At 43.4% G+C, this 14,518-nt stretch overlaps 1 protein-coding gene across 17 annotated transcripts in view; it reads left to right on the top strand.

Moving 5' to 3' along the window:
* Positions 1-14,518, top strand: part of fhod3 (formin homology 2 domain containing 3) — a 637,022-nt gene that overhangs the window by 542,647 nt on the left and 79,857 nt on the right. For 16 of the 17 annotated variants that reach the window (XM_033016409.1, XM_033016394.1, XM_033016413.1 and 13 more), the window contains 2 exons: positions 2,353-2,652; positions 5,165-6,045. In XM_033016409.1, coding sequence (XP_032872300.1) covers positions 2,353-2,652; positions 5,165-6,045 — 1,181 coding nt within the window. The remainder of the gene's footprint in view (positions 1-2,352; positions 2,653-5,164; positions 6,046-14,518) is intronic. The other variant, XM_033016429.1, reaches the window with a different exon arrangement.

The following is a 14,518-nucleotide window of genomic DNA, read 5'->3' as shown; positions in this document are numbered from 1 at the left end:
GTAATCAATGAATAACAGCCTGACATATGAGTTTTTGTTGTCCAAGTGGTCCAGTGCGGAGTGGAGGGCCAGCGAGATCGCATCCACCGTTGATCTGTTGTGGCGGTACGCGAACTGCAGTGGGTCCAGGTTTTTGTCGAGGTAGGAGTTGATTTGCTCCATGATCAACCTCTCAAAGCACTTCATCACCACCGGCGTTAGTGCCACTGGTCGATAGTCATTGAGGCACATCACCTTACTCTTCTTGGGCACCGGTATAATTGATGCCCTTTTAAAGCAGGTGGGGACCTCAGACCTCAGAAGTGAGAGGTTGAAAATGTCCGTAAAAACGCCCGCCAGTTGGTCCGCACAGGTTTTTAGAAACCTGCTCCAGTTAAGAAGAGCTAAGAAAAAGCGACTGATCTTTTGAGAAGAACAGTAAAACGATAGCGTCTTTGCAAGTGGCAGAGTAGTCTAGTCTAGATCTGGGAGTTGATGGGTTTGCAGTCTAGTGTCTTTGTAAGAGACACAATGTTTTAACTTTCAAGAGTTGAGTGATTTATCGTCATATATCCTAAAATGTAATAATGAAATTATTACTTGCAGCAACACAACAGATATGCAATTATAGTACTCAGTAAACACAATCTATATTATATATATATATATATATATATATATGTGTGTGTGTGTGTATACACATACATACATATATATATATGTTTGTGTATATATATATATATATATATATATATATATATATATATATGTATACATAGACCTGTTCACATTATTTTTTGTCTTTGCAATATTATTGTTTGTTTGATTATACACACTCACGCCTACATACATATAAATACATATAAATACATACATACATATATATATATATTATATGTATGTATATATATGTATTTATATGTATGTAGGCGTGAGTGTGTATAATCAAACAAACAATTATATTGCAAAGACAAAATATAATGTCAACAGGTCTATGTAGTTCAGAGCATATTTGGAGGTTGTAGTGTTTAATAGCCTGATGGTTGTTGGGAAGAAGCTGCTCCTGAACCTGGACGGTACAGTTTTAAAGCTTCTATACTACCTTTCCAGGAGTGAAATGAGAGTGTGGCCAGGGTGGTGTGTGGGTCTCTGATGATGCTGGCTGCCTTTTTGAGGCAGCGACTCTTGTAGATCCCTTCAATGGTGGGGACGTCGGTGCCCGTGATGGACTGGGCAGTGTTCATTACTTTTTAACTATCTTCTTCATTCTTGGGCATTCAAGTTGCCAAACCAAGCCTTGATGCAACCAGTCAATATGCCCTCTACTGTACACCTGTGGAAGTTCAAGAGAGATCTCATCAACATACTTGAGCACATATTTTTACCATCTTGATAATCATGGCAACCAATCCTTGGCCTGCTATCTGGGTGCAGTGTTTTCAAATCCTTACAACTTTATACAAAATGTATCAGATACAACAACAAAAAAACTTCTGTCCTCCGTTAATCATTCTAATAAAACTGTTTCTGTTGTCCTTGATAAAAGTCTTCACCAGCCCAATGATGCCAAAACATTATCCATCATATTCAGTATGCATCCAGCGTTGCAAGAGCTGCGTGTGCCGAAGATCAGATGGCATAAGTGTTTCATTGCTCTCTGTGGAGAGAGCAAGAGCAAACCCTGTATCCATGAGTCCACACATGTTGGATTTGCTACCTCGTGTATCCATTGGCTGCTGAAAGTCAAGGGACCCTCAGCATTTGCAGACTGGCAGTTAATCAATAGCAAATGAGATCTGCAACTATGCGCCATCCATCGAAAGCAAGAGTCTTGCTTAGGTAAATTCCTAATGCACACCCACGGAAAAGTCATGTAATCAACATCCAAAATTGTCGACACCAATGTAAGAAATTATTTATACCATGCAGGTATGGAACATTTAGTAAACTCATTTAAAGATTTGGAATTATCATGCATGTTTATGTAAAATGCTTTGTAAGATTTTTCTTTTGAATTGTTAGATCATAAGGTCATAAGTTATAGGAGCAGAATTAGGCCATTTGCCCATCAAGTCTACTCCCCCATTCAATCATTGCTGATCGATCTCTCCTAACCCCATTCTCCTGCCTTCTCCCCATAACCCCTGACACCTGCACTAATCAATATCTCTCCAATCCCAAAATGATTTTTTAGATAGGTCTGCTGTTAATTTTAAAATAACTTTAAGGGGTTCAGAGAAAGTCACGAGAAGGGCATGTTATAAACCGGTAATGCAGGTACAGTATGAATGCTGAAATGGTAGGAAGTTAACACTGTGGAGTGCTGTAACTTTAACAGTATCTAAGATCCCCTCCTCCTTCTGTTTCTGTTAGTCCCTGCAAGTGAGCCAGAGCAGGAGCAGGAGCCCGAGCCTGTGTCAGAGCCCGTAGCAGAAGCTGAACGACAAGCCGAGGTGGTCAGCGAGGGAAGACTTGCGGACCTGGGACCGGAGCTGGAGAGAGAACAGAGAGCTGACCGAGAGCCAGAAGAAAATGTAGCACTGAGTGAGAAGGAGAGGCAGAACGACGAGCTGAACGAGAAAGATAACTGTTCGGCATCCAGCATCTCCTCTGCCAGCAGCACTTTAGAAAGAGAAGAAAGGGAAGACAAAGTAACCAGTGACAATGAAACTGGTAACAATCATCATTTCACTGATTATGTCAAAACTACACCGGGTTAAACAGTTGCGTAACACACAGAGCACTAATTAGTAATTACAGATTGCAGTGTTGTACCAAAATAAATGCTTGGCTACGCTTGAGCACAATTATATATTTGCTTTCATTGGCGCAGTTTAATTAATGGGGGTAACTTGCTAAATCTCGGTGAGCATTTTCTGAAGGAATGACTTTGCAATGTCAATTCTCTGTTTTGCTTTAATTTGAAAATCTAAGATCTTTCTTCCTCATTTGTGTTCATTATGTTTGAGCTAATTGTGACAAATGAACAGAGAAAGTACTGTAAATAACTGCACTGGATGTATTTTAATCCGCACTGCTTTGCACTTCGGTGGTAAGGCAACTATATAAATGAAAGATCCAACAATAACAAAGGGTAGGGTGCGAGCCCAGAACCACTTATGGTGGCAGACTGAGTTCAGAGAGTTGTTTAAAAAGGTGTGTCTGACGTGTGCGTTCCTGGGCTTTGTCAATGGAGGCAGAAGTCTGGGACTTACATTGTACTGTAATAAAACTGGCTGTGTGCAATTGTACAGCATATTTAAGGAGGCTTTAGAGTGGTACAGGGGAAGATGTTATAAGGGATATGGATCCTCAGTTATAAGGAGAAATTGACACCATTAAGGGTATACTTGGAACATTGATTAAGGTGAGATATGATGGGGATCATATAAGCAAATATATAATCTATGAAATGCTCAAAAATAATTTGTTTTGAAATGATATAATAGGGAGAAGTCTTTCCAATTGTAAAGGCCTCAGTTGGGTGAAATAAATACAGGGCGACATAAGGTGAAATGCCACCTTGAACGATGATTGGCATTCAATTAAAAGATTCAAAGGAGAATTCTAATAATATGTGACAGGAAAACGTTTAGGGGTCATTGAAAAAGGGTAGGATGGATAGCAACAGTGAATTCTGTTCAAGAGCTGCCACTGGTCCAAAGGTTTGAATGGCCTTCTGTGTTGCATCAAGTAAAGGCATTATGCTATGTTGACAAGCACCAGGTTCTTGTCTGGCCCTGCAGAGCAGGAAAGTAACACAGAATGTCATGATATTGCCCTCCACTTTTTGCAGTTTTTTATGACATATTTTGGAAGTGATGTGTAAATGCAACTGCACCTATGTTGCAGAAAGAGAGCTCCTGGCCAGAAGAGGTACATGAAGAGGACAGGTTTGGAGAGATATGGGGCAGGTGGGACTAGTGTCACTGGGACATGTTGGCCAGTGTGGACAAGTTGGGCCGAAGGGCCTGTTTCCTTCTGTATTACTCCAAGAGGAATGTGTAGGGATGTGTATCTTGCTGTTCAATTCAGTTTCATATCATGTTGGATCCGTTTTTGCACCAGCATCAAACCACATTGACGTCGATGGAGCACAACACTAATTTGGAAGTGAAAAATGTTCTGTCACTCAGGCTACAGATTGTGGATCAGAGTGGAATAATGTGAACGTGCTAGATAATTCTGAACAGTTGAGCTATTTCACTATAATGTTGTTTTTAGAGTGTGATGGAATGTGAAAGTGTTTTCTTAAAACAGGTTTAGTGGTTGGTTAAAAAAAATGGATTGCAATGTTAGGAAGTAGAAAGATAAGCATTCCAATAATTTATTCTGTTACGTTACACGATGATTTTTGCAAACGGCAAGGCAATGGCGGCTTTTTATATTCACTTTAAAAATAGGTGGTGGAGAAGGCCTAAGGTATGCCTTCTCCACCACCTATTTTTAAAGTGAACCTGCCTAAGGTATGCTTGCCTTCATTGCTAGGGGGATTGAATATAAGAGTAAAGAACTCAAGACTTTGATTAGGCCGCATTTGGAGCATTGCACCTGGTTCTGGTTGCCCCGTTACAGGGAAGATGTGGAGATTATGGAGAGGGTGCAGAGGACGTTTACCAGGATACTGCCTGGTTTAAAGGGTTTCGGCTACATGGAGAAGTTGGATAGACTCAGCTTGTACTCGCTAGAATTTAGAAGATTGAGGGGGGATCTTATAGAAACTTACAAAATTCTTAAGGGGTTGGACAGGCTAGATGCAGGAAGATTGTTCCCGATGTTGGGGAAGTCCAGAACAAGGGGTCACAGTTTAAGGATAAGGGGGAAATCTTTTAGGACCGAGATGAGAAAAACATTTTTTACACAGAGAGTGGTGAATCTCTGGAATTCTCTACCACAGAAGGTAGTTGAGGCTAGTTCATCGGATATATTTAAGAGGGAGTTAGATGTGGCCCTTGTGGCTAAAGGGATCAGGGGGTATGGAGAGAAGGCAGGTACAGGATACTGAGTTGGATGATCAGCCATGATCATATTGAATGGCGGTGCAGGCTTGAAGGGCCGAATGGCCTACTCCTGCACCTATTTTCTATGTTCTATGAGCAGTCAATAGTAACGTTTCTAGTATAGTTGTAGATAAACGTTATCAGTGCCAAATTCTAACTCTTGTTATCTTCTTTCTGGACAACAGGTAAATGGACGCAGAGCATTAAGGATGTCAATGTAAATGATCAGAGCAGCACTATTCTCAACAACAAACGGTTCATGTTGGACATGTTGTATGCGCAGAACAAAAGTGGAGATGATGATGAGGAGAAACAGCCTGGGAAGAACGAGGAGGAGAAACAAGAATCGCTTGCGAGTCTGGCCAGTCGGATCTCCATCCTACAGGCCAACAAGCAGGCCAATGAGGACAATGTGAAGAAAATGGAGATTGACAATTTAGAGAACCAAGGGAGTGTGAAAGCTTTTGCTAATAAGTTTAACAGCGGGGAGCTGAGCAAAGGACTTGCTTTATCTGACAGTGAAACAACCACTAAGACCATGGACAAAGTGACTGCACCACCCAAAAAGGAGTCTGATTATATCTGGGATCAACTATTGGCCAATCCACGGGAACTAAAAATCAAAGACATAGACTTCACAGATCTGGAAGAGGAGGATGATGTGGATGTGTTAGACATGGACACTCTGCTTAGCTCTGGAGACTCGATCCTTCCTCCACCACCTCCCCCACTTTTTTTCATGGGCTTGCCCCTCCCTCCTCCACCCCCTTCACTGCATTGCCCACCTCCGCTTCCAGTACCTGGCATGGGGGTGCCCCCGCCTCCACCGATGGGTATGTATCAACAGTTTGGGTCGCACCACCCATCCAGGGGTGAGCCAATGTTCATGAAGAAAAAGAAAACCATCAGGCTCTTCTGGAATGAAGTCCGACCAATTGACTGGCAGTTCAAAAAACACAGACGATGCAAGGACCCACTTTGGACCCTACTGGAGCCTGTGAAAGTGGACATAGCCAAGCTGGAACATCTCTTTGAAACTAAATCCAAAGAGCTGCCAGTCACCAAGGTAATAGACTCTCATAAGATTCAATTGAGGATGATTCAGGGGATATAAAAATTGAATTGGGTGTTAGCTGATTTGATGAATGTGTTTGTAATTCAGCGTTGACAAATGTAACATGGTGCATCGTAGTAGGACTAAAAGGTAGTCTACTTCTTGGAAATGAAGTTCCACATGGGTTGGAGATCTATGGATACAGTGGTAAATTTTACTCAGGATCGTTTCAGAAGACTTTAAAGAGCAATGAACAGAAATGGTTTGGGATCCATTTCTAGCAGAATAAGATACCAAGTCAGAAGTTCGTTAAAATTACTTTGCATCGTGTGTAATGCATCTCTTTGATTTCCTTGCCACTGCATGGTGCCATGTCCTCGAATTAAATCTCATAAGACATAAGAGGAGAGAATTAGACCATTCAGCAAGTGAGGCAATGAGTCAACTCTGCCATTTAATTGTGACGGAAATACAAAATTCTATTTTTCCCCCTCAACCTCATTCCCCTGCCTCCTCTCCGTAACTGACACCCTGACTAAACAAGAATTTATCAACCTCTATTTTAAAAATACCCCATGACATGCCCTCAACAGCTGTCTATGGCAATGAGTTCCACTGATTCACCACCCTCTGGCTAAAGTAATTTGTCTTCATCTCCGTTTTGAAGGTACAGGTGCACAACCTTTTATCCGAAAGCCTTGGGACCAGACACTTTTCGTAATTCAGAATTAGTCGGTCTTCGGAATGGAAATTTTTTAGCGTAGATTTTAATGGCTGGCTCAGTGGTAGAGTGCTCGGCTCATATCCGCAAGGTCGCGAGTTTGCGCCTTGATCCTGGCAGTTACTCGATCGCGAGTTTGAGTCTTCAATGTCGTTTTTTCTTGCAGAATAAATGTTTGTATGAAATGCAGTGTAGGAGAGGTGTACTGACTGTGTGGGCAGATCTTTGGAAGTGATTGCCCACCAGTCTAAAAAGCCGCTGTGTCTCCCTGTCCCTGGGATAGCAGGGGGCGATCAAACAGCACAATACCCCCCTCCCCCTCCCCCTCCAAAGGAATCCGCTCCCCGATGGGCCGCTACGGCGACAAGTGGCAGTTTGCCCACAGCCCGAGCTGCGCCCCCTCATCCGCCACCCCAAGAACAAGACGTACCTTGCACACCATCAGCTTCTGCCCCTACGTGTTCCTCTGGAGTTGGAGCGGGGCTGGGCTGGAGTTGCTGCTGGCTGTGGGTCTCTGGGATCTCTGTGCTTGCAGTGGGCCTGGGGGTCGGTGGGCGGCGGTGGGAGCTGTGGAGCCTGTGGAGCTACGGACCTACCTCCGTGGAGCTAGCCAGCTTCGGAGCGTGGAGAGCTGCGGGGGCGAGCTGCTGCGACCCGACTCCGGTGGATGGTGAAACCGGGAGCTCGCGGGTCCCCGGTTGGAGACTGCTTTGCGGGGCACCGGCAGCGGCGACTTCTCCCGCCCGAATTACGGGGTTGAGAATGACCTGGAGGGGGGCCTTACAACGCCCGGCGCGGCTGTAAATTGCCGCGGACGTGCTAGCGCCCGCCGGGGGCTTTGATCGTGAGTCTACCGTGGGAACTTTTTAACTCAGCGGGCAGGCAGCAGCATATTGTCAATTATTAAACCTCCCGCGCAATATACCCTCACCTTCTCTTTTATGAATGGGGATTTAGTTCCCCTTTCTTCGAGGACCGACCGGAGGTTCCGCTGTCACCTCTGCGGGCCGCCCTCGGTGAACGTTTTCAAGGACCTTTCTTCAAGGACCGAAAAAATGGCCGTTATTCGGAGGTTTTCGTTATTTGGATCTTCGGATAAAAGGTTGTGCACCTGTACAACCTTTTCCCTCTGGTCCTAGACTCTCCCATTACTGGAAACAATCTTTCCCCATCCACTATATCTCTGCCTCTTTATTTATCTCCAATAAATGTACTTCAAGATTCCAATAATTCAATAAAATCACCTCTTAGCCTAACAATCTCTTCTCATAATCCAAACTTTGGAGCCTTGTTAATCCACTGAATTTACATAGCACAAATTTACAAGCCCAAAAAAACATAGTTTGGTGCACATCCAAGCTTAGTTTGGTTCAGAAAACCATCTTAAATGCACAGCCTTAAGAGCTTCAGGAACCACACCTCCTAACACTGCTGTGCAGCTAGCAGTTATGTTTGCTGCTTTCAGTCCAGTCAACGCTGGGTTTTGAATTTATCCAGATGCATCCAAAGTTAACCCTAAATGGCATTCGGCAACAAGAATTGATCCCATATCTGGGCTGGATTTAAATCCTGAGCCCAATTGTGAAAGGAAGATTTTCTAGTCCGCTGCACCAGTCGGTCACTGGATCAGTGTATAATCTTGTCGGAGATGTATTCTCAGAGTTAAAGGATGACATTGTTTATACCCGTGTAATTGCCACTTTATAAAGTGCAGCATAAAACTGTTGGTATGTGTGGCATCGCATTCCCTGGACAAGGAAAGAATGCTGCTTCAATTCATTGCTGAATACCAAAGAAGTATAATGCAGGAACATGTTATTTTAATATTCATAATGTTGCTGGTTATGCCTCAGCTTGACTATTGTGACCAACTTTGGGCATCATATGTTAGAAAGGATGTCCACGGACTGGAAAGGGAGCGGGAGAGGTTGACTAAATTGTACTAGCATTGTGGAATTTCATTGACATGCAAGAATGAGAGCTCGGCGTGATTAATCTGCTTACAACAGTTAAGGTTAAGAAGGAACTCAGTGGGAGTTATGGGTATTTGGAACGAGCTGCCAGAGGAGATAGCTGAGGTCAGATACTATAACAGCATTTAAAGGACACTTGGACTGATACGTGGATAGGAAAGGTTCGGAAAGATATCGAGCAAACGCAGGCAAATGGCACAAGCTTAGATGGGGCATCTTGGTCGGAATGGATGAGTTGGTATGAAGGGCCTGTTTCTGTGCAGTATGACTGATAGAAGTTAAGATGGAGACTGTTGTGTAACAATGAATAACCAGAATAACCAGCCCACGTTCTCCGGTAGGAAAGCACCGATTCTGGACTTACCGGGACTTTACCTTGTTTACACATCTGGACGCCCGCAGCAGGGTTTGCTGAGGGTTGAGGTCCCGGCCACAGGGGAAAATGGAGGAGGACTGGCCAAATGTTGTGCCATCCACCACAGTGATGAATGCTGTGGTGGATGTTTGTGTTAAACTTTTATTGTGTTTTTGTGTATTCTTTTTCATTGTATCGCTGCTGGCAAATTCATTTCACTTGCACTTTAGGTGCAAGTGACGAATAAAACTGATATTGATTGATATTGAATAATAACATTTAAGGTTAATGGGGGAAAAAACCCCAGAGGTGAGATTGTAATCTGGAAGATGTTGGGGAGATAAGGCAAGTGAATAAAGATAGGAGTCATTTTCAAAATGGGAGTAGAACATATTCCCACTGAGCAAGGGAGAGTGATTTATTGGATAACCCTTTGAAGGGATTAGGACAGGCATAATGGGCTGAATGATCTCCAGTGCTGGAAGGTTGAACAATGATAAAACAGCCTCACAGCACCTGTTCTCAGGCAAGTATCGTTTTAATGCAATGTGCAGTCACCAGACTGGAGCTGCATTGCCAAGCATTCATTGTTGAAAAATCTGTTTAAAAATAGAGACATGGATATACATTTTTGGAACTCTTTGTCTATGTGTCTGAAATGTGCACATGCCTCTTCCAGAAAAACAAAGCTTTCTGGAAGTCTTGGATTTCTCTACCACTGCCCATGGCTCTTTCAAAAGCACTTTGCAGCTGCTGAAGATTTTTGAAGTGTAGTCCTTATTGTACACAGAAATGCAAAGACCAATCTGTACACTGCAGGCTCCCAGGGTCAACAGCATGCTAAATCCACTGATTGCTTCTGAAATAGATGGCAGGACAAGAGGATAATTCCCTTCTTTCTTCTATGTGATGGGCTTGTTTGTGGTCATGCTTTCGTCAGAGGGTGGTGAATCTGTGGAATTCTTTGCCACAAAAGGCTGTGGAGGCCAAGTCAGTGGATATTTTTAAGGCAGGGATAGGTAGATTCCTGATTAGTACAGGTGTCAGAGGTTATGGGGAGAAAGCAGGAGAATGGGGTTAAGAAGGGAAGATAGATCAGCCATAATTGAATGGCAGAGTAGACTTGATGGGCCAAAGGGCCCAATTCTACTCTTATCACATGGCTTTATGAACATTTGATATAATGGACAAGGCCTTGGTTTAGCATCTCCTGCTTAAGCAAACCTAATTGAATTTTGTTATTATTTGTTGAACTGGATGCGAGAACACTGCTTTGTTATGCAACTCCCATGTCAGGAGTGCATGAGATAATAGTGTTTCCATCGGTCATTCCCTTTAAGGCATGCGGTGGAATTTAGGCCACATTACTCTGAATTACAGGGATTTCAGTTTGGACCCAACCAGGATTTCAGGTACTTACACTCAATTCCCAATTCTTGCCCCAGTTCTCCTTCCGTACCCTATGTTCTAAACTGTCTGCCATGCACCAGCACCAACAGGCCCTCCAACACTGTCTTTTTTTTAATAAACCAGCATTTGCAGCTCCTTGTTTCTACCCTGAGATAATCATTACTGGGCAATCACAGGACAATGAGGTTTAAAACCATTACTTGAATTTAGATTCCTGTAACATATCCCATATCCATTCCAGAGCCACACTTGTAGGTAGACAAAAAAACTGGAGAAAAACAGTGGGTGAGGCAGCATCTATGGAGCAAAGGAATAGGCAACGTTTCTGGTCGAGAGCCTTCTTCAGGCTGATGTCAGGCGGAGGGGGGGAAGAAAGGAAGAGGCGGAGACAGTAGGCTGTGGGAAAGCTGGGGAGGTGAAGGAAGGAGAAAGCAAGGACTATCTCAAATTGGAGAAGTCAATGTTCATATCGCTGGGACGTAAATTACCCAAGTGAAATATGAGGTGCTGTTCCTCCAATTTGCGGTGGGACTCGCTGGAGGCCCAGGACAGAAAGATCGGATTCGGAATAGGAGGGGGGTATTGTGTTCAGTTTTGGTCACCATGTTATAGTAAAGAGGTTGTCAAGCTGGAACGGGTGCTGAGAAGATTTATGTGGATGTTACCAAGACCTAAGGGCCGGAGCTATATGGAGCAGTTAAGCAGGCTAGGACTTTATTCCTTGGAGCGCAGGAGGATGAGGTGTGACCTTATAGAGGTATTCAAAATCATGAGAGGAATAGATTAGGTAAATGCACAGTCTTTTGCCAAGAGTAGGGGGATTGAGAACCAGAGGACATGGGTTTAAGGTGAGGAGGAAAAGATTTAATAGGAACCTGACAGGTAACCTTTGAACACAAAGGGTGGTGGATGTATGGAACAAGCTGTCAGAGGATGTAGTTGAGACAGGTACTATCACATGTTTAAGAAACATTTGGACAGGTACTTGGATAGGCCAGGTTTAGAGGGATATATGGGCCAGCACGAAAAGGTGGGACTGTAGATGGGGCATGTTGGGCGGTGAGGGCAAGTTGGGCGGAAGGGCATATTTTCACGCTGTATGAACCTATGACTCTATCTCTCATCAAAGTCAAGCCACTAAGACCTCTATTCAACTGACACTATATCACAGTCCACTCCCCATTTCTCTCCTGAAAGCTTGTACTTGATCCACTTAGCAACACAACCTTCATCTCCGCCTATCCATTTCTAGAGTGGTGAATCTGTGGAATTCTCTGCCACAGAAGGTAGTTGAGGCCAGTTCATTGGCTATATTTAAGAGGGAGTTAGATGTGGCCCTTGTGGCTAAAGGGATCAGGCGGTATGGAGAGAAGGCAGGTACAGGATACTGAGTTGGATGATCAGCCATGATCATATTGAATGGCGGTGCAGGCTCGAAGGGCCGAATGGCCTCTACTCCTGCACCTATTTTCTATGTTTCTATGGTACATGGAATGCGCTGGCAGGGGTGGTCGTGGAGGCAAATAGACGAAAGTGGCATTTAAGAGGCTTTTGGGTAGGCTCGTGGATATGGATCCCATGTGGACAGCTGAGAATAGTTAACTGCATTGTGTTTCAAATAGACATTATGGGCTCAAGGGCCTGTTCCTGTATTGTCCTAGTCCACTCCTGGTATTATGATGACCAGCAGCTCATCCATTTGAATGCATTAAAATCTCCAGGCAATCCTCTTTGTTATGAACCAATGTTTATGAGAGTCATATTCACATAGGTAGGTGCCAGCTAAACAGATTGACCCAATTTGTAGACATGTCCACCGGTGAATTTGAGACCGTGGTGGCTAATAAGAGCAGATGTTTTCCTCTTTAACAAAAGAGATGTGGGACTGAGAAATGAATAGAAAAATCTGAGAAGAAAGGTGAATTAGCCCATGTTCACTCGAGGATTGGAGACCTTGGTGACCAATAAGACCAGATGTTTACCTCTTTAGCAAAACAAACGTGGGACTGTGAAATAAACAAAAAAAAACAGAGAATAAATTACCCCATGTGAATTCCTTTTCAAAAAAGGTATAGTGGTAAAATCAAAGCGAAGGAAAGTGTTGGATTGAAAGAGAAAGATGTAATAAAACTAAAGGGCCTGTCCCACTTTCCCGAATTACTCACAAATTCTCCCGAGTTTTCCCCTTAATTCAAACTCAGAGAATGTCTGTAGCGAGTCCGTAGGAGGCATTAGGAGTCCGTAGATATATCGTAGCAGCTCGTGATGCCAGCCGTAGGTACTCGGGGCATCAGGTAAGTCGGGACGTTTTTGCCAGCATGACAAAAAAACTCGCTAGAATTTAGAAGATTGAGGGGGAATCTTGTAGAAACTTACAAAATTCTTAAGGGGTTGGACAGGCTAGATGCAGGAAGTATGTTCCCGATGTTGGGGAAGTCCAGAACAAGGGGTCACAGTTTAAGGATAAAGGGGAAATCTATTAGGACTGAGATGAGAAAAACATTTTTCACACAGAGAGTGGTGAATCTCTGGAATTCTCTGCCACAGAAGGTAGTTGAGGCCAGTTAATTGGCTATATTTAAGAGGGAGTTAGATGTGGCCCTTGTGGCTAGAGGGATCAGGGGGTATGGAGAGAGGGCAGGTACAGGATACTGAGTTGGATGATCAGCCATGATCATATTGAATGACGGTGCAGGCTCGAAAGGCCGAATGGCCTACTCCTGCACCTATTTTCTATGTTTCTATGTCCCCCCTCAATCTTCTAAATTCTAGCTAGTACAAGCCGAGTCTATCCAGTCTTTCTTCATATGAAAGTCCTGCCATCCCAGGAATCAGTCTGGTGAACCTTCTCTGTACTCCCTCTATGGCAAGAATGTCTTTCCTCAGATTAGGAGACCAAAACTGTATGCAATACTCCAGGTGTGGTCTCACCAAGACCCTGTACAACTGCATTGTGCACATTGTTAATGTGCACAATGTGTTGGTTAAATGCCCCTCTCAAAAGCTATGCCTGTCGTCTTAGACATTTCCATCTGTAGAAAAGGTTATGGCTGTCCACACTCTCTGTATTTCTCATAATTATATATACTTCCATCAGTTCTCCCCTCAACCTGTAGTGTTCTAGAGAAAACAATCAGTTTATTTATTCATGTGTGTATATTTTTATATCATGGTATATGGACACACTTATCTGTTTTGTAGTAAATGCCTACTATGTTCTGTATGCTTAAGCAAAGCAAGAATTTCATTGTCTTATACAGGGACACATGACAATAAACTCACTTGAACTTGAACTTGAACTTGAAAACAATCCCAGTTTAGCTAACATCTCCTTGTACCTAACACATGAAGCTTTCTGCTAAACCTCTTCTGCACCTTCTTTTAAGCCTCCACATCCTTTCTGCAATGGGATGACCAGATTTGCACTCAATACTCCAAATGCAACTTAACTGTAGTCTTATAGAGTTGCTTCCTGACTCCTCAATGAATGAAGGCGAGCATACCATACACTCATCTAATATTTGCCTGGAAATTATACTGTGGAATATTTGCCTGGAAATGCTGGTGATGTAAGTAAATCCCATTTGTTTTCATTGCTGAGTCAAATCACATCAGCAGGGAATTCAACTAGGGACTTACGAAGGGGAAATCATGCTTGACAAATCTTCTGGAATTTCTTGAGGATGTAACAAGTAAAATGGACAAGAGAGACCCAGTGGATGGAGTGTTCCTGGACTTTCAGAAAATCTTTGATAAGGTCTCGCACAGAAGATTAATGGGCAAAATTAGAGCACATGGTATTGGTGGTAGGTTATTGACATGGATAGAAAATTGGTTGGCAGATAGGAACCAAAGAAAAAGGATTAACGGGTCCCTTTCAGAATGGCAGGCAGAGACTAGTGGGGTGCGGCAAGGCTCGGTGCTGGGACTGCAGTTATTTACAATATACATTACAGTTTAAGGATAAGGGGGAAATCTTTCAGGACCGAGATGAGGAAAACATTTCTCACACAGAGTGGTGAATCT

Source organism: Amblyraja radiata, chromosome 2, assembly GCF_010909765.2.
Source record: "Amblyraja radiata isolate CabotCenter1 chromosome 2, sAmbRad1.1.pri, whole genome shotgun sequence".
Classification (NCBI taxonomy): domain Eukaryota; kingdom Metazoa; phylum Chordata; class Chondrichthyes; order Rajiformes; family Rajidae; genus Amblyraja; species Amblyraja radiata.
The sequence above is the reverse complement of the archived record's forward strand: the minus strand, read 5'-3'. Positions and strand labels throughout refer to the sequence as shown.